The sequence below is a fragment of the Dasypus novemcinctus genome, chromosome 4, assembly GCF_030445035.2.
Source record: "Dasypus novemcinctus isolate mDasNov1 chromosome 4, mDasNov1.1.hap2, whole genome shotgun sequence".
Lineage (NCBI taxonomy): Eukaryota > Metazoa > Chordata > Mammalia > Cingulata > Dasypodidae > Dasypus > Dasypus novemcinctus.
Window position 1 is genome coordinate 118,870,292 of NC_080676.1, and position 21,624 is coordinate 118,891,915.

At 33.6% G+C, this 21,624-nt stretch overlaps 1 protein-coding gene across 15 annotated transcripts in view; it reads right to left on the reverse strand.

Moving 5' to 3' along the window:
- The window catches only part of CADM2 (cell adhesion molecule 2), a 1,196,245-nt gene that overhangs the window by 136,148 nt on the left and 1,038,473 nt on the right, over positions 1–21,624 (reverse strand). For all 15 annotated transcript variants that reach the window (XM_058296056.1, XM_058296060.1, XM_058296063.1 and 12 more), the window contains one exon: positions 16,161–16,331. In XM_058296056.1, coding sequence (XP_058152039.1) covers positions 16,161–16,331 — 171 coding nt within the window. The remainder of the gene's footprint in view (positions 1–16,160; positions 16,332–21,624) is intronic.

The following is a 21,624-nucleotide window of genomic DNA, read 5'->3' on the forward strand; positions in this document are numbered from 1 at the left end:
AAATTTTAACCATTCTGTAATCAAAGGAAACATAATAAGAATTTAAGGCTATATAAAAGTAACATTTAACCTATTTGGATTATGACAAAACTGCTAAATAAGTGAAACAATAATAAACATACATAATATTATCTATTATATAATTCCATATTTTCTAAGATATTGAGTGTTCAAAGATGGTTTATAATGGAACACAGTAGCTGTTTGCATTACTTAAAACATTATATGGATCATTGATTGAGTGGAAAATATTACCTTGATACTTAATCTTTTGTCCATAATAATTATTTCCCATGAGCACTCCTAATTTAATCCATTCATTAAACATTGATATATTGCTAAAAACATACAATGTACAGTGTAAGTATGTATTTCTATACATAGGTTCAATAGAAACTACACCTAAAGATCAGGGGTTGGTTTTCAAAAGTGTGTGACATATTTTTAAGAATGCATGCTTGTCAGAACAGAGAGCAAATCTTCTGTATCTTGTTGACTGGTTTATCCTCAGAACCTAGAAAGACTCCTGGCCCTCAATTAGATATTTTTTCAATAAACTCATGTATATGTAATGAATTCTTTTTTTCCCCCCTAGACATCAGCCAAGACTACTAGTGTACTATGTACTATAAAGTCAAGTTATTTGTCACAGCTACCTCCTCACAACAGTAAACACTTATTAACCCTTAGTAGATAACACTGCTGTAAGTGCTCTATACATACTGCTGATTGAACTCTGTCAGAAAGCATACAAGGCAGGTAATGTTGTCATCGTTTTCCAGAAAATGAAGCTAAGGCTTAGAAGAGTGATTCATTCAAGTTACACAACCATAAACCACTCTAGGCTGTCTGATCCTTTTCCCTTGAACCTAATTGTACTTTAGTAAGTTGGTGTTCCCGATTCTCTCTTTTTTAAAATTTTTAAATTTTTATTTAATTGTCTTTTTGTTTAAAGATACATAGATCACAAAAATGTTACATTAAAATATATGAGGTTCCCATATACCCCACACTCCACCCCATCCCACTCCTCCCACATCAGCAACTTCTCTCATCACTGTGGCACATGCACGGCACTTGGCAAATACATTCAAGAGCACAGCCACACCGCATGGATTATAGTTTACATTGTAGTCCACACTCTCCCCCAGTACATTCGGTGGGTTATGACAGGGCATATAATGTCTCACATCTGTCCCTGCAATATCATTCAGTACAACGCCAAGTCCCTTAAATGCCCCCACATCACACCTCTCTTAGACTATACTAGGGACAGATGCCTTTTGTAGGGTGATCTATGATCTCTACCATTCTCCAAAAGCCACTTTTGCTCTACATGCTTGAATGGGAACCCAACATTTGCCTTGGCTCTGAGTGATCTGTAAGTTGCAGAAACTTTCTCTCAATACTACTGAATTTTATGCATAACTTGTCTGTCTTTCTTTCTTTTTTGTATTCTTACATCTCCCTCTCCCAAGTTTTTCCTTTGACCATTAGAAAATATTACTTTAACATATAGTCCCTATCTACCTTAAAATTTATGTCTTGCTTCCATGTATTCCTCTCATCCATGAATAACACTAAAAAATCTCCACAGAAATTTATCAAGAGAAATTTAGAAAATTGTAAGTATTTTGCAGATGAAAAGAGAAATTATTCTTTGCCTAATAGCAACCTTATTTATAAAGGTTTCTGAGAAAACAAATTTATTTAGAACCTATGAAAGTTAATTTCACGTGTAAACTTGGCTAGATTATGGTATCTAGTTATTTGGTCAAATCCTGGTCTAGTTCTTACTGTGGATGTATTTCAGAGCTGGGATTGTTATCTTGACTCAGTTGAGTTTACATGTAGGAGATAACTCTCCTCAGCGTCATTGGGTCTTATTCAATCAGTTGGAGGTCATAACACCAAGAAGGGAGGTTCGAGAGATGAGAAGGAATTCTTCTTTATGACAATACCCACCGCTCCTTCCTGGGTCTTCCAGACTAAGGAACGCCAACTCAAAAATTCAACATCACTCTCAATGGAAATGCTAGGTTCCCAACTGCCTGACAGATTTGACTTACCAGCCCTCACAATTACATGAACCAATTCCTTATAATAAATCTTGTACACACACATCTTATTGGTTCTGTTTCTCTGGAGAACCCAAGCACCCATACAAAATCTCAGGATATTCATATTAATATTAAAGAAAAATATACGTACCAAATCACCTTTGTGAAGCCACTTTGGAATTTACTCTAAAATAGTGGTTCTCAATTAAGGGGGGTAATTTTGTCCCTTCCTCTTCCTCCCAAGAATATTTAGCAATGTCTGGAAACATTTTTATAGTTACAATGGGATGGAAGTGGACAGAGGGAAAATGCCCCTGGCATCTAGTAGGTAGAAGAAAGGGGTATTTCTAAAGAACTTCAATGCTCAAAACAAAGAATTAACTGGTCAAAAATATCCATAATACCCTGCTCCAGAAATTTACATTTACTCACTAGCTATGTACATGTTACTTTTTTTTTTTTCTTTTAACAAATTGGCAATCGCTAAAGAAGCGTTAAAAACTGCATGCATTAATATAGGACACAGTTTTTCTGATATCTCTGTATATTTCTCACATGAAAGAAACATAATATTCTGAGTAAGGACATTATGATACCTGTCTAAAATTAAAAAGCCATGACTCAAACTCAATCTGCATCTCAAGAGTCACCACATTTAGGAGCAGTTGCTTCATGTTCTAGAATCATTTGAGCTACAGCACTATCAGCTATTCATTTCCTCTGCATAAGAACTGACTTTTTATAAGATGTCTAATTTGTCTTTCCTGTTTGTAATTTGGTAATAAAACAAACTTATGCTCTTTCAAATCAATTTTCTTTTTGCAATCCTTAAAATTATCAGGTACTTTTTATTCCAACAGTGTGTTAAAGTCCTTTTAATTTTGGTGAAAAGTTACTTTTGTGGCAATCATTTATTTATTCAACAAAGATTTATTAAGTTCCTGTATGTATAAGATACTCTGTTACTACTGCACAAGTATTATAGATCCACAACAAAAGTAATCCAAAGGAAATTGATTCCAATAAGAAAAATAAATAATATATAGTTAAAATAATGCAAAGTTCCAAATTGTAGATACCTAGTCTCCTGATTAAGTATTATAGGAGTTATTGGAACATTTTCTAACATTTGTTAGAAAAAAGCAAGATTTCCTAGAGAAGTGGCACTTGAAGCATTTTTTAAATAGAGATGAATAAAAGGAGGGAATTTCAGGCAAAAGGAGGATGAAGAAAGGATTTGTTTAGAGAAAAATGTGGGCTGTTTATGAGCCATCTAGAAATACTGAAAAGTGTAGGTTGTGTTATCTGAGGAAAAGTAATAAGAACAACATTACAGGGGTTTATATTTTTAAAGCTCTAAATGTCAGGCTGAACAGTTTAGACATTGTATTAGAGGACATAAGAAATTAGCTAAAGTTTGTGAACAAGATATCAGGCCCATAACCAAGTTTTCAGGAAGAAATATTCAGCAGTAAGCAAAACTGAAAGGGTCTGGGTGAGATTAGAAGTAAAATGTCTCTCATCATGTTAAACTACAAGGAAGATCTTAAAGAGTAGAAAAGGGTAGGTGAAAAAAAAACTGGTAAATGCATCAATATTGTTGTAGATTTTAAATCATATTCTTTTTTTTTTACAGTTGTGGGCTCTATAGTACATTATTTTAAGTGTTATTCTCTATAATATGTCTCATTAATTATCCTATTAACATTTCAGCATAAAGTATTGAAATTTCTCCAACATTTTATACCAGTTATTAGAATAACTATAAAATGTTTAAGATTCAAGAGTTTTATCAAATGAATACCTTCCATATTAATGGTCTGATATGCTGATAATAAATGCATAATTTAGATTCGGCATTGTTGCTGGAATTATTAGTAGCTTTGGAGGGCAGAAACAAATTCAACAAGTTGACAGCTTCAACACTGGAGACAGATTACTTGGCAAAAGGCATATCTGGAAGGCTACTTGTCAAATTTCAACATGACATAGGATGTTTTGACACTTCTGAAAGCTCAACTTTAAAACACATAAACACACACACGCACACACAAAATAAAAAAGCCAGCCACATCTTTATTTTCTAAAGATAAATGGAAAATAAGAACTTATGTTTCTAAACATTTTTAAACCATTTATTTTATATGCTATTTTAAAGGCAAGTAATTGAATGCATTATGAAATAAATCTTACTGTGGTGACACAGTAAGAAATAGTGAACAATGACATGAAAACACTACTATAAAGTTATTTAAGTTTTGCATATTTGTCGTGGAAAGGTCTAAGCAGTCAATGCTTATTTGACAAATTTAAAACATTCATGAACTCTGAAGAGGTTAAGTCAAATTGAATGATTCACATAAAACTACACAATTCAGTGTGGAAGTCAGATATCTTCTGTTTCTTAGCTATTTAAACCATTTAGTCAACTATGAGGTTTGTTTTCATTTCATACATTATCTAATTTTCCAAACGTCCCTACATATCCTTTTGAAAATAATGAAATCCCAAAATACTAATAAGAGGAAGAATAAGAACAATAATAATAAATAAGATAATAAACATTAGCAGTATAATTTTAAATATATTTAAATTGAAAAAGCCCTATTAAAAATAGCTACACAATTATAATTGACTATCTCCTTTAATTTCTTATTTAATATGAGGTCTTTTATTTGTAGCTTTTTGTTAATGGAAAGAAAAATAAAGCATTGCAACCATTGTTTTCATTTTCCTGATACTACCACATTTGAGTTTTGACAGTGTTTGTCAGTGAGTGTCAGTGAATGACTGGATATGTCCTAGGCAAAATTACAAAGAAAACACTCTTTTTATACATTCTTTTTTCCTATTTCATGGTTTCTGGTTTATATTCTCAAGCCTTTTCCATTCTGCTTCACATTGTATAATATACACTGTCTATAATATATCACGCAAGTATTTGCTGTTTCTTTGCATGTCTAAAATGTATCATGTTACTCTCCCCACATTTATAATAATAGTAACTATTATAATAATAAGCCGAAATTCATAAAGCATTACCCAATGTAATACTTTAAAAAGATCTATGGACTAGGTACGTTTTTAGATGAGGCTTAGATTGACTAACATGAGGTCACGTAGGGAAGGGAGCTTGGATTTCCAACCTAGTGTTATCTGATTTCAGAACTTGAACACTTAAAAAATGCAATATGGATTTTCAAGTCTACAGTGTGCTGAAAATATGAAAAAAGTTTCTATTTAACCCCTCCCTGAGGCTGTTAACTTTATTCAGACTCTGAACATTGTCTCCTCTGAAGAAAGCATGAGCCATCCCTGCACAGGTACAGCCAGCATACCATCTCAAAGAAGCCATTTAACCTGAATACATTCAACGCATGGGCCACAGTCCCATTATCTTTGGCTTAAGTAAAAAATTAAATCTCAAACTACAAAATTTTAGCCTTCATGGACCAAATTTGAAAAAGGCATTTTAGAGGTCAGAATTCAGCTTCCTTCTGCTCTTTAATTATAGCTTAAACTTCTGATGCTGTTCTTAAATATATAAATAAAATATCCCCTCAAAAAAACAACAACAACAACAACACAAGTTTAATACTTTGCATACTGTTAAAGTCAATGGCCTCAAATTTGGGTTTTGAATTTCTTTTTGAAACAGTTTTAGCAATTTGTAAGGAAAACATTTTATGGTTTATATTCTTTTTGGAGGTCCTCCAAAAAAACAAAGAGAAACTTTACTTTTTAAATAGATTAAAACACATTCTCCCTTGCAATTATAATATGAAAACACTGGACCTTTTATAAACCTGAGATATTTGATGAAATTTTAGTTGTGTTATATTTCCTATATCTTGAAATTCTTGCTACTTCAGCATTCTAAAAAATACTTCAATATAACTCATTAATTATTCTCAACTCTACTAAAAGGAATAAAATAATAAGAAATTGGAAGTATGGTGAAATCATCTAGAATTGTGCTCTCCCATATAGTAACAGTCAGCCACATGTGTGGCTATTTATATTTAAATGTATATTACTTAAAATTATATAAACTTTAAAATTTAATTTCTCGGTCATAGCTACGACATTTAAATTGCTGAACAACCACGTGTATCTGACTTGGCTACCACTTTTGGATAGATATAGGGTATTCCCATCATTATACAAAGTTCTATACAAAGGCGTTCCTGTCGAGGTATAATACAACAGTGATATGTCATCAGTATTGCTTGATCTCTGTCTACTTATGGAGTTGCTCAGAGTTCTGCATTTTCTTTCATGGAGTTATGAAAGGAATTTGGATGAACAAGCACCACCTTAGCAATTCTGTTTGTCTGTTATTTTAACTTTCACTATTGGAGCTGGAAACTCAGAATCTATCATTTTCTGCATGTACTGGCAAGAGAAGAAAATTGACAGAGGAATATGCTTCAAAATTTTGGGTAAATCAGGTGGTGGACTTGGCCCAGTGGTTAGGGCGTCCATCTACCATATAGGAGGTCCATGGTTCAAACCCCGGGCCTCCTTGACCTGTGTGGAGCTGGCACATGCAGTGCTGATGCACGCAAGGAGGACCGTGCCACGCAGGGGTGTCTCCCACATAGGGGAGCCCCACGCGCAGGGAGTGTGCCCCGTAAGGAGAGCCACCCAGTGCGAAAGAAAGTGCAGCCTGCCCAGGAATGGTGCCACACACAGAGAGCTGACACACCAAAATGATGCAACAAAAAGAAACACAGATTGCCATGCCACTGACAACAACAGAAGCAGACAAAGAAGACAACATAGCAAATAGACACAGAGAACAGACAACCAGGTTGGGAGGAGGAGGGGAGAGAAATAAATAAATAAATCTTTAAAAAATTTTTTTGGGTAAATCATATGTTAAATGCAAAGAGAAAATAGTAGCAGTTGATGAATGTGAACTAGAAATTTCATTTATGATATCCTAGATTAATTTTATTAAACTCAGAAATTGATGAGTGCATTGTTTGTTTCTGAGGAAACCAAAAAACTTCATTGCACAATAGTTTTGAAACCACATGATTTTGCTGAAAAGAAACATTGCAATGTTCTTTCATCTTTCTTGATGTTCGTTAATTAGAATTTACTAATACAGTTCATAATGGACAAATGCTGAGGAAGATATGAAAAAAATCATTTGATTTATCATTTTAATTGGTGCTTATAAATCTAAAATTGAAAATTCTTTGCAAATATGTGGTAAAATATTTTCCCTTTCTTTAACAAAATTACGAGCCATCCAATTTTTTAAAGTACTGCCTTCTGATCATGCAAGTACAAGAAGAAGAACCAGAATTAAGGACAATATAGGACACATGAAAGATGTATTTGAACTCCTGACTCAGGGTTTACAAGAGGGATAGTTTCCAGGATCATGCATGATAGTTGGTAAGCTGTTAGTTGAATACAAAGAGTTGAATGCCCATTTTGGATAGAAACCATAAAACCTAGGAAAACAAGGGATAAATACTCAGGTTTGATATTAATTATCTAAGAAAATTGTTTTTCACTATCTCTTTATTATTATACCTGTACATTATTCAAAAATGACTTAAAATTTAAAACAAAGATAAAAATTCTATTAGATGCAGTTGCTAAATGATAATGAAAAATTTTACTGATATATCAAGAGTTAATCCAATTAATTTTAATGTATTGTTTGATTATATTTGGTTTCTAATCACTGTTTTTCTCTTGGAAAAGTGTGCATATGTATGTGTATATATTTTCAATTATAAAGTAGAACTATTCCAAAGTATTCAAAAATTAAATATGCAGTTACTTTGAAAAATACCTTATAATTAACTTTAAAAATAGATTTAAAATCTACAATTAGTTATTAATTTGAAAGTTAAAAATACTAAATAATGTACTTATTAATAAAAGGTTTAACTTGTCAAAATCATTTGTCTCATTTTCTTAGTTTTTATTATTTTTTAATTAAAAAATTTTTTTGTCTCTATCAAAAATGTTTTTTTATTCAACTGACAAGCATTTTTCTACAGCTGCACTTGTGAAACATCACATGGCAAAAACATTTTTTCCCCCCTAGGCTTTTTTACTTTTTTTAAAACCTTATTAAAAATGAGGTCAGTCCTAAAAATACAGAAAGAAATTTAAATTCAAAAAAGACTGTACATTATCAAAAAGTCACTAAAATACCAAATTTGGTTATATTAAATGTCAGTCCATTTTGCTATAAAAGGAACAGGGAAACTTGTTGGTGTCGAGCATGTGTTTCTCCATGTTACCAGACTGATGCAGAGGGCAGAGAATGAGGGCACCAGGGGGAGGCGTCTTGTTTTGTTTGAACCTGCCTTCCCTGCCCAAATAATCCCATTTATCAAGAAGAGAAAATCCACCTGCCTCAAGCGGCAGAGAAGATTAGGAAAGAAAAGTGAGAAATGGCTCCTTTGATCAAGCCCTACCCCCACCCACCCTTCAGCCTCTACTAGGTCAAATTGAGGCTAGGACCCCAACCCACCTTAAGAGTTCCTGGCCCCTAGGGAGAGCTGGAGCTGAGAGAGGTACTCAAAATAGGAACAACTGAGATTTCACTCTCCCTACCCACCTCACACCAGCCATAAAGTTAGTTTAGATTGGGGGTTTTTAACAAGGGGTCTGTAAGCTTGAACTGAAATTCAAAAAAACATTCTTGGGATGTGTTGGTACGTGTGTGATATATTTGTTAAGTAATACACCGTATAGCATGGACTTAGTAAGGGGTCCATGGTTTCTACCTGACTGGCAAAGGGATCCGTGGAACAAAAAAGTTTAAGAACCCCTGGTCTAGTACGTATGATGCCAGAGGAAAACTACCATAGGGAAAAGGAGGAGCCCCCAACTACTACAGTTCCAAACATTTAACTAATGCGAAGTTTGTTACAACACAAATATACAGCACTTTATTAATAAAAAGTCAGTTCAAATATTCTTCAAGCCACCTATTATTTAAAAGAAAAAAATCTCAAAATTCAAAGTCTTGAGATTTATCTGACAGAAAACGTGAATTTAGAAATAGACTGGGGGGAGAGAAGGGGTGCAAAGGAGTAAGAAAGAAGCTGTCTCAGGACCTACACCACCCCCCACCACCATCTACCTTCAGTGGCTAAAGCTCCATGTCACCTGGCACCTTGCTCCCCACCAGCCCCCCACCCACAGAACATTTCTTGGATGCCTCATTTCTGCTTGGGCCAGGCAGCAGCCACCTCCCCAGTGCAAGTACCAATAATTTCCGATGGCAGGGGCTCTGCTGAGCAGGAAAACAGAGGGCCAGGAGCCCATGACTGTAGCTGGGAGTTAGCAGCTTTCCTCTCATATGTTGGGGGCTTAACTGGGCAAAGTCACCTGTAAGGCAGTGGTGGACCCAGAACACCCTCCTCTCTACTTTCCTGTGTTCAAGGGTCTCTGCTGCTGGGGAAAGGGTCCTAGAGTATGAAGTAGATAAGGGAAGGAAAGTACTACTAAACCCACAGGAGCATGGGATTAGGAAAAGACCCAGTTCTACCCTTCTCCCTAGGAAAGCTTAAGAAGGAAAGCTACTGAGGAGCGAGGGAGTTCCTACTGAAAGATTGCACAATTTAAAGAGGTTGTAATAGAAATGACTGAGAGAGAGGGGAGTGACACAGCTTGTCCCCAGAGAAACTATTCCTTGTGGTTTCCCAAAGACCAAAAAGTGAAACAATGGGAAATGTGAGAATAAAAACAGATACTTGGGGAAATGGAATGGATCCCGTCAAAACAATACAAGGGTACAATCACAGCATCTTCTCTCACATACTCACACACAAACACACACATACACTCTCTCTAATCTCGCCTCCATTTGGGGTCGTGCTCATACTCAGCTGTCGTTGTCCCTGAGGAGTTCCCAGGAGGGAAGCTGTTACCCAGTTTTTAAATTCTATTAAATTGACTGAGAAAGTTATGCTGGCACCTGTGTTATGCAAAATAATTCTGGTCTATTTTTTTAATTTCCTCTTTATGTAATTACTTGTATGCTTTAAAAATTTTTAAGCTTCCCAAAGTAAAGATATAATATTTATAAGTACATACTTTATAATATGCTTGATTAGGCAAAGTCCTAATACAATATATTATTTATTAATTTAATTTTGGAAAACCCACTGTAACATATATTGATTCCTCTTCATCGACAATATTTAAAACAAAAATAATTGCTTTAATGTAGAAACTATATAATGTACTGTATCTCTGCATTTAAATAGCTGAAAATACTTGGTGACATAATTAATTTTGATAATTGGATATTGCAGGCACTGAAAAATATTTCAAATATTTACAAAAGAAAAAAAATATTATACCACGGCCAAAATGTTGTATTACTTTACTGTGGGTAATATAAAAAAATAATGTATTTCCTTGAGAGAGCTTAAAAACCCATCAGGATCTCATAAGGAGTTTGCACATTAGGTACCTTTATTAGTGTGCTGAAATGTATCTTTTGCTAATCGGATAGATCATTTCATGCTCCCTGCATGTATGTATTTCATGATTTTTCTGAAATTATTTTTAGTTTCAATTACAAATAAATTCTTCAAAGGCATTCACAAGCATACATGTGGCATTGTGTTAGTCAAAGGAACAGTTTATCTTAATTTCTGATAATTTAACCTAAAGTTAGGGTTTTTTTTTTCCACTTTGCTGATTCCTTTTATATTCTGTGGCTCTTAACCTTTGATAATTTGTAGTAGACGGGATAATTAGATAAACAGTATTTCACAAATTAAACGCCAGGTAAGTGAGATAAGTTATTTTCAAATGTAACTTGGAACATTTACCTTTTGTCTAATAGTCCTTTATAGCCTCCAACATTTAATCATGTTCTCGCTATAATAGAAAGGAAGCAAGAAGATAATTTATAAACTAACAAGGACAAGGTAAATGAAACTGATCTGGGCTAGAGAAATGTACAGGTTAGTGAAGAGTGGTTTGGGTAGGTGGGAACTTAACTATTTTGTAATAAGTGAAAAAGGATAAACAACCAAAAACTCCATTTGATGAAGAATCTCTGCCAACACTTGGAAATATTTCTGTATACTACATAGCTACTGTGGAAATGGAAAATATAAGCATCACATTAAAAAGTTCCCAAACTCTTCTGTAATAAATCTCTTCTATAACAAAGTTTGACTTTTTAATGTATATTATTAGATTAAGTAAAACTAAAAGGAGAACTGATGAAATGCATTATATGGTCAAAAAACAAAGCAGAAGTATACAGTCTAGAACTCAGTTCCTGTAGCCACAAAGTACTTCTGTTTAGAACAGAGGAAAACAAAGAAGAAATCTCTTTGGAATTCTTTGGTACTATTTTTGAATGTAAGATGTTAGGAAAAAATGGATTAACTGTATTATTCATTTGCATGTTAACTAAAATGGAAATGTAAGTCTCAGGAAAGTAAGGGTCAGAACTGTAATTTGACCATTTAACACTTTCTAAAAATATAATTTAAATAAAAAATGAAGCCACAAGTTTTTCCTTTATTTTAATTTTACATAATGTATTTCTTATTTTAATTAATCATTAACCTAATTGATCTCATTTAAATACACACTTGTAACTCTGCAGCTGCTTCCCTCCCTTCCTCCCTCCCTTCCTGTCATTCTCCCTTTTCCTTCCTTCCTTCCTTCTTTCCTTCCTTCCTTCCTTTCCTCCTTCCTTCCTTCCTTTCCTCCTTTCTTTTTTCATTCATTCAGATTGAATTTGTTTAGGTCTACACGTAGAGTTTCTCCTATGAACTACTTAACTATGAATTATTTTTAAATACTGTGAACTTTATATGGAAATACTTATTTTTATTGGCATGATGACATTTTTACTAAATATAAAATACTAAACAAATATTAATGATAGGATTAGGTTTCATGATTTGATGAAACATACAGAAATATACATTAAAACACCTACCCTCACAACACCCCCTAGTATACACTGGAAATTTGGCTCTTATCTTTTACATACTGGCAATTTAATGTCATAGTATTAATATTTTTTTTCTCAGAACAGTCATTAATCTAAATTACTTTTCTAATCTGTTTTTTTTTTTTTTTCAATTTCAGTGAATAGATTTATACATTGTTGTTGATGTCACATATAGAAAATGAAAGTTCATTATTCGTATTTTCTTCTCTTCTGTGTTTTGTGCATGTCTTTCTCTTAGCACAGGCACATGATTCCTACTGAGAATTAATTAAAATCTGACTCATCCAATCTGACTTTCGAAAAATTAAATCAGACAAATAAAAAGTCATTGTTTCAAAGAGATCTGTGTAAAAATAGAAAATGAATTTTCATCTATAAAATAGTGGCTATCTGCATTATTCAGGTGCAAAGTATGTTGCTACCTATTATGAAAACTTGCAGGCATTTGTTCTTTACACACAAAGATTACATTATATTATCTTAAATTTCAGTTTCAGTTATTCTTTTCTATCTGAGGCAATGTTTATATTTTTATTAATATTTTCTATAGAATACATGTTTCCATGGTATATTTTATGGAATAAGCTCTTCTAAATAGTATAACACAGAGTTACAGAGCTTTAATGCACTTAACTCTAGAAATCTAATTCCTCCTATGAATTTTTCATAACGTTATTTGGCTCTAAGTGTGCAGTGTTCACCCCCTGTTTCTTATGTTATCAAACTTGGCTCCCTACAATAACACAGGGATTTTATTACCAATGTGGCCATAACTGTTTCTATTATTGTAGGGCTATATATTTATTCCTGCAACTCTGTGGAAAGCAATGGCAGCTACTCTGCTCTGGGGATCCTATTAGTCTAAATATTTCTTTCTCTAATTGGGTCAGTCTTTGTGGCTATTCATGACAGAAACTTTGCAAAACAATGTGGAAATCCTAAATTTATGCTCCATAAATTCTAGACTAACCACCTTCTTCTTTTTCCCAAATCTGCTTTTCCACACTCCCCACACTTGCATGCATGGAAATTTCTACTAATGCGTAAGTACAACTTTGCACCCATGGTGAGAACCATGATCTATTGTCTCTGGGAACAACCAATGAGATGTTGTTTTGTTATTCTTAGGTGCTTATAAAGACCATGCCCAATTTGCACAATTTGCTCCAAATTTGAACCAAATGTCGTTGAATGCTCTCGTCACCCTCTACTCATTTAATCTCTGGGCATGTTCTGCATCCCTAAAGGAACATTCAATATTATCACCAGTTAGTGTTAATTAACTTCTCATACTTGAATAATGGTATGCTAGATGCTAGGAAAAATTATTTAAATAGATCGTATCTCTGCCTCCCAGCCACTTACATATTAAGCCATGATAGAATGAGTTGTTATTTTTAATTGGCCAACCATTACAAGTATAACATTTTTAATGTGAAATGTTCTCAGAAATTAGGCAATTCAACTGCTTTTTTTTCCATGAAGTATTGCTTAATAATGCACATTTGAAATGTGGTGAACAGCTAAAAATATCCAGGAAATGCATACCATTTTCATTTTGGACTCCCAAGAAGTGAGAAATGACCTTTGTGACTGGCAAGAGGCACCTGAACAATTCTCCCTAGTTCTGCTTCAATACTTCTGTCTTCTAGGTAAAAATTCTGTGGCAGATTGAGTCATGTACCTTTGACAAAAACATGTTCTTAATTCTAATATATTCCTATTGTAAATAGGACCTTGTGAAGATGTTATTTTTAGAGAAGGTATGGCCCAACTAAGTGAAGTTAAGCCTTAATCCTATTATTGGAGGCTTTATAAAGAGAAAACCATGGGTAGGAACAGAAACTGGATATTGAAGGAACCTGGAATAGAAAGGAGAAGAGAGGACACCACCATATGACAGAAATGCCAAAGAACTGAAGGATTGCTGGAAAGCCAGAATGCTGCTAATCCTGAGGTGAAACAAGCCTCTCAGTCTCTGAAACTGTGAGGTAATAAATCGCTATTTTTAGCCAACCCATTGTATGGTATTTGTTATAGCAGCCAGAAAACTAAAAAAATTACCAACATGCCAGCTCAGTGAATTGACCCAATCCAAAACACACGCAATCCAGAACCCTCCTTAGAATATCCAGGACAAGACCAAATGCAATAAAATACCTCTCCTGATTCTTTGCTATTTAGACTTCTTGATTTATCCTGTATTTTTCATTGCTTCAGCAAACCAAATAAACCAATTTGTATTGATTATTAGTAGGTTCCAGTTGGCTTCAGCTGGTGGTACTTGGCATTCCTTATGACCTGATTTCTAGTCTTTCTTTCAAAATATGTTAGAAATTACTGCTAAATTAGTGGTCACGTATTATTTTAAACATTCTTACTTCCTCTGCATATACATATAAAAGAGTTTAAGATGCTGGTGATCTGGATCCTCTCAACATATCAAATTATACAAGTTTCTGTATATTAAAAGACCTATTGGTAAAATAAATATAAAAGGAGGCAATTGAAATTTATTGAAAACCTATTAGTTACCATGTACTTAAGTTTTCTAGTTTGGTCCTCAGTGGAATTATTTCCTTAGGTTATAATCAAGTCTCAAGTGGTTTCAATAATTTTCCCAGGGTCAAACAGCAAATAATTGTTGAAATTTGGAGACCATCTCATTTGGGGATCCAAATTATGCTTATTTCAGAATATGCTTCATGAGCATTGGAGAAAAATTTATGAACAAATTAATATTAAAAGCATTAAACATATTATACTAAAACCAATAACTAGCAATCTATGAATAATTAAAAAACAATTTGCATGTGATAATCAGATTGACAGTTTATATATTAAAATTTTTTTAAAATCTGGTCCCTGGTACTTCTCTAACTTTATCTCTTAATACCCTACATTCTTCCTTGTCCACTGTGGTCACACTGGTTTCCATGCTATTTCTCAAAACAAAAAATAACTGGTGCGACCCTACCTCAAGGCCTTTGTATTTGTTGTTTCCTCTGCAATAGCATATTTAATATTTTGCTTTTCTCTCATTCCTGTCTAGAATGGATGCCGGCTTTGCTGGTTGTGTGAATGATATTGAAACTTGGAGACAATACCAATTTTTTTTTGTTGCTGTTGGTAGTGGTGGTGGCCCTGTTTTGGTCCCTTCTATAACCTCTGTGCCCCAATTCATATCTATTACATAGTAGGGACTAAATGAATACTCATTGAATGAATAAAATAAAATAAAGTGCAATGAGACATTTTAGAAGAACAGTACTTTGATTTCTGCACTTTAAGATTTAATTAAATATCATATAACATATAAATTCTAAACGGAAGCTACAATTTTATCAGCAATAAGAAAAGCAAACAAAAAATCTCCAGTCTCTGGAAAATAAAGAAATGCAATTGAGAAAATCTGCTCTACTCTCTTCTGTTCTTTTCTACTTTATTTTAAATATTTAAATTCAATCGCTTTCATCTTAAAAAATATTTATAGATTGCCTACTATGTTCCAGGACCTTGCTAAGTACCAGAAATGCCATGATTAAGAGTCGACCATTTACTAGTTGTATGACTGTGATTCAGCCTCCGGAATCTCATTGTCTTCATCTGTACATTGTATCTAATGAGAGTAACTTCTCATTGGACTTTATGATACTCAATAAGGTAAAACCAGCAAAGCATTTAGCAGTGTTCCTGACCCACTGAATTTGCTCAGGGAATATCACTATTAATACTTATAAGTAAAGATACCAAAGCTGATGATGAGAATGAGAACATAATAACTATGACCTGGATTTTATACAGACTTAATTTATCACATAGAGAAGATTAAAATACTCTAATTTTCAAAGTGCAAATGGGAAGCCACATTTGTATACAACAAAGTTCATCCAGGCACTTCTCAGTATCCTAATTCATACACCCATAAAAGCACTATTTGAAACTTGAAATTTTCTTTACCTTTCACTCAGGCAAGGATGACTTTCCTTTGAATGTGTTTAATAACAATGAGAACATTTTTATTTCCTTTCGCTATAGACTTTGCTGAGTGTGTAATTTCAGACAATTGGAAGAGATTTTAACATGATTAAAGAGATCCAGTGCAGAGGAAAGGAGGTGTAGGATTTACTTACAGTGTATTTCTAGCACCTGCATGGCTACCTGAGGGGTAGCATTTAGGGATTCATGGTCCACTCTGCAGATGACTGCCACTCCATCATCACTCCTGTCCACTCGGAAATCCAGTGTGCTGCTGACTGTGAAAGTCTTGCGATTTGCATCCTCTTCTTTCAAATACTTTACATCTGAAAATAAAATATGAATCTTAAAATTCTGTTGAATTACTTGATCGAATTTTAACAGATTTCTCTTACCCAAACCACTTACCTAAAACAACTTTTCCTTATCTTTACCAATGTTAACAGCAACTATTTGTGAGTTTAAAATTTATTTCATTTTGATTTGATCAAATAAAAATATAACTACTTCAAAAATCTTTTTTTTAAATAAATGGCAATATGCAAATAAAACTTTATTATGGACACTGAAATGTGGCTTTGTGGCATATATGACTTTGTATTTTCTACCCCAACCCTTCCAGTTCTTCCCTCCTCCAGTTGCAGCAGCATTTCGTTCTTAAATAGTTAAAAGGCAAGCCTCGGGAAATGACTGCTCACTAACTCATGCGGGATCAGTAAGCATTGCACCATAAATGCTTGACCTCTTTTCCTAGAAAATTATAGAATATCTGTTCCATTGACTATGTTTTTATCAACAGATATCCCGTATAGTTAATATAAATATATAACTTCTGCCCTACTGAGAAACATTGTAAAAGTTATCTGCCAGAAAACTACATTCTTTGAATGTCCTGCTCCCCTCTTGTGCCTTCCTCATCTTCAAGTAAACATGCATTATAATAGACCCCTATCCTTTTGTGGTGCAATGTGGAAAGTCAAGGTAGGAACTATCATCTCTCCTCCCTCTGCTGAGAATGGGGACCCCAGATAAGCCCCCTAATGAACACTCATTTACTCTCCAAGCCAGATTTGTCCAAGTCATTTTTTCATCTGGTATATCCCTCTCAGTTTGGCAGGAAACTGTCATTCTCTACCGCTCCTCAATATACTCAGAACAGGCTTATATATCATTTTCACATGAAAGAAAAGAAATATGGTTCTTCTTTTGATTTTTTAATTAGAGAAGTTTTAGGGTAACAGAAAAATCTTGCATAAAATACAAAGTTTCCTTATACTATCCTATTAATAACTTGCATTACTGTGGTACATTTGTTACAATTCATGAAAGAACATTTTTATAATTTTACTGTTAACTATATACATCATTTACAATGGGTTTACTCTGTGTTTTATTGTCCTATTTTTTATTTTATTCTAGTATTTTACAAAGTTTATATTTGGGTTGCTTGTAAAGTTTTGGTAATAGATGGTGGTGACAGTAGCACAACATTGTGAATGCAATTAACAGCACTGAATTATATTATTGAATGTAATTAAAGGGGAAATTTTAGGTTATATATATGTTACTAGATTCAAAAACAAATTTTGAATATTAAGAGAGAAATAAATCAATAAAACACAAAAGTGGGGAACAGTGTTTTTATTCCTTTGGTTTTAAACATTGTAGATTGAAACTAGATTCAAGATTTTTTTATACTTTGAAATATTTAGACCATTTTACAAAATTAGCGTCTTCTTCCTTAGATTTAAGTTTTATTAAAAGGTAAAATTAATTCTCTGAGCCACAAGCTCAGTTGGAACAGCAAAATCACAACTGTTTGATTATGTCTAAAAGAAAATATGTTTGAGCTATGTGAGGTGAACATAAATTGCTAAAGAATACCTATGATGAGAAAGTTCTATCTTCTGGTAAAGAAAAGAAGGCACAAACTCATCTGAGTATTTTTAATACTTAATTTTTTATTTCCAGTGAAATTTATATTAAGATATAATGCTGTTCACCTGGCTGAGGAATCCCTTACATCATGAATGAGGATACTTCCCTCAAGATATGAATTCACTTATTGACATTTAAACTTGTGCATGATTCAGATCCATTGTTCAATGGTGCATTTAGAGATTATTTACTGTTTTTGGAAAATATATTTAATAATATTTTCATTTCATATGCTATTTCTCAAATCTGAAGTAAATGATATGCAGAGCATGATTTCAATAGATTAGAACACAAAGTGATAGGCTAAGGTTAAGATATCATTATAGTAAGATCTTCAATACAATTGAAGGAAAAATGTGCCCCATTCTCCTACACCCTGTATTTCACATTGTTCAATATCAAGTCATCACTGATATTTTCAGGAAAAGGAATGCTTTTCATGAAATTAATAAACTATTTGATTTTACTATGTATTAAACATTTTATTTATAAAACACTAAAATACATTGATGTTCTGGAAAAAGAATATAAGCAATTACAATTCAGTGTCCCTATTTTTGTGCTTTATGGAAAGATTTGACTTTTAAGTAATTCTGAATTCTATGATCCATTGAATTTTATTTATTTCCATAGATTTGTTACTTTATTGTATGGATTTTAAGAAAAAAAATTAATATTGGAAGGAATAAAATTAAATAAATGTTTTATATATATTATTCTTGAAAATACATGTGATTGTATTCACATATTAAAAAGACAAAATTTACCTAATTAAGATTTTTACCGGGAGAGAGTTATTTCTCTTACCTGTTTTTTTCAGAGTAAAACAGATCTAACATTTGGAAAATGTGCACGGAGGAACTTAAATCTCAATTCTGTACTTCAACTGTAAATAAATAAATCACACAGAATATGGGTTTTTATATAGCATATGTCTATAAGCATGCATCTGTATGAAATATCTCCTCTCATTTTTGCTGACCAAATTCAGTTACTGAGATATTTGCATTTGAAAATTAGGTTCAACCTCAGTTATAACATTAGAATAAAAAATGGAATGTCCTTTCACTCAAAGTGTGTCAAGATAATTGAGATGCATTTGTAGTTCATTGTTAATATTTAAAAGAATTATGAGGTTCTTTTACTTTCCAATGTCTCATAGATCTATGCAAAAATGTTTCCCCCATTTTTTCTTTATATTTTCTATCCTGTAAAGCAATGCCCAATGTTTCCATATTCCTAGCTATAAGTAGAGTCAGAGCAAGAAAATTTAGATGTCTTGACACGCCACTTTTAGAATTATGTTATACAATATATGAGAAATTATTCCAAAATATTCTTGTGAATATTTTAATTTTTAATGTATTTAATTTAAAAAATAGCTGCACTTTTAAGAACCCAGAAATTTGGTTCCCTTGGCTGTTTTCTTTTCAAACTTATCATTAAATGTAATTATTAATTGGATGTATGAAATCTGATAGCAATTATATATAGCATAAAGTTTTAATGAGTACTACTCAAAGAAAATAATTGAAAGTATATACATTTTGCTTTTACTATTAGCTATAGTTCATAGACTATGGCCTTACTAGAAGCTTAAAATAAATAAGAACAAAGTTTTGAGAAGAACCAATCATAATCTCTTTTCCCATATTTATGCTGATCCCCTCCCTAAACAAACATACAAAAAATGCTACTTCATCACATTGTGATCTAGAGAAGTGCTTCGTAAAATGGAATGTGCGTAGCAATCACTTTCAGAACTTGTTAAATACAGATTCTGGTTACATATATCAGCGGTGGGGTCTGGAAGTCTACTGTTGATCCATAGACCAAAATTCTGAGGCACTAGGGTGTAGTAGCTGCACAATATCAGAGGTATACTTATAACTGGAAGTAAAGAGTAACTTTGGGACTCACTCACTTCATTTGACACTCATTTAAATATATGCATTTCTCTTTGTACATTTTTCAAAATACACATGCCATATTATACATTATATAATATGTTGTTATGATGACTAACAAAAATTGAGAGAAAAATTTACAAAGGTATTTGTAAGATTCCTTTTCTTCAATATTCCTGCAGCTATACATCCATCTCTTCCAATGGATCTTCTAGATATTTAAACACCAGTTGCAGAGAAACGGACTTTGGCCCAGTGGTTAGGGCGTCCGTCTACCATATGGGAGGTCCGCGGTTCAGACCCCGGGCCTCCTTGACCCGTGTGGAGCTGGCCATGCGCAGCGCTGATGCGCGCAAGGAGTGCCGTGCCACGCAAGGGTGCCCCCCGCGTGGAGCAGCCCCACGCGCAAGGAGTGCGCCCATGAGGAAAGCCGCCCAGCGTGAAAAGAAAGAGCAGCCTGCCCAGGAATGGCGCCGCCCACACTTCCCGTGCCGCTGACGACAACAGAAGCGGACAAAGAAACAAGACGCAGCAAATAGACACCAAGAACAGACAACCAGGGGAGGGGGGGAAATTAAATAAATAAATAAATCTTTAAAAAAACAAAACAAAACGCCAGTTGTTATATAATCCTAACAATAGCTGCTTCAAGTGCATGGTGGTTTTTAATTGACTTTGAGTATTCTATATGAAGATAGAAATATGTGTTGCCCCAGTTTATTCCTTTATGAAAATTATGCTGTTACTTTTAATTCATTTCAATGTATGAAAAATTTATCTTGAAAAAATAAAATAACAATCCAGTGGGAAACAGGTAGAAAAAAGTGGCTTATTGTTAATTTTGAAACTGAGTTAATGGGTACCTGGTATTTCATTACACTATTTTGTACATGTCAGAAAATTAATATACAAAACTATTTAAAAAACTACCTAGGAAAATTCCTCATATATACTCTGCAACAACAACAAAAATATTTTTGTGAACATTTCTTGATGAGGTCTCAAACTAAAGAACTTCCTTCCGGTTGGTATATTATTTGCTTTCATAAGACATAAACTGTTAAAGACAATTGGTCTCCTGCCTCCATATGTTCTGTAGAGTCTGGCAACTACTGAACTGAAATTTTAGAAAGAGAATCCTCTTGAGTGAGATTCCTTGGGAAGTTGCCTTGACTATCTTGATTTATTTATGCTCCCCAGTTTTGTGATTTTGAGCCTATCTAAATTAGCCTGAGAAGATTATAGTGCCATTTTTACAAGAAGAAATCTTTATCATACATCCTATGGTAGCCCTCTATAACTTCGTGCGTGCTTCTAAATTGTAAATCCTTCTCCTACACAATTTCTTTTCTAGACATTGCTTGCTTATAGATTGCCATGTTTTGAAATACATGACTGCAGCCAGGTGTTATTAAACCTGAAGTAGAACCTGATCCCAGGGTGGCTAATGTCCAGCTTAGCAAGCATTAAACTTTGTCCACAAGCAGTAACCATGCAATTACCCAGGCTGGTTTAGACTCTCTATCATAAATCATAATGTGAGTTATAGAAAGGGAAGAATTCAAAGAAATAGAAGTGAACCATGCTTGCTTGAGAATATACACATCTGCACAAGCACATACACACATAGCTCATAGCTAGTTTCATGAAAGCCATGGTTTAGTCAATATCACAAGACAGCCTAAAGCATGAGGTGGAGAAAAATGTGCCAAATAGAGGAAAAAGCATTTGGCTGGCTGAAATTGAAATAAAGACAGAAAAGAGTTAAATTATT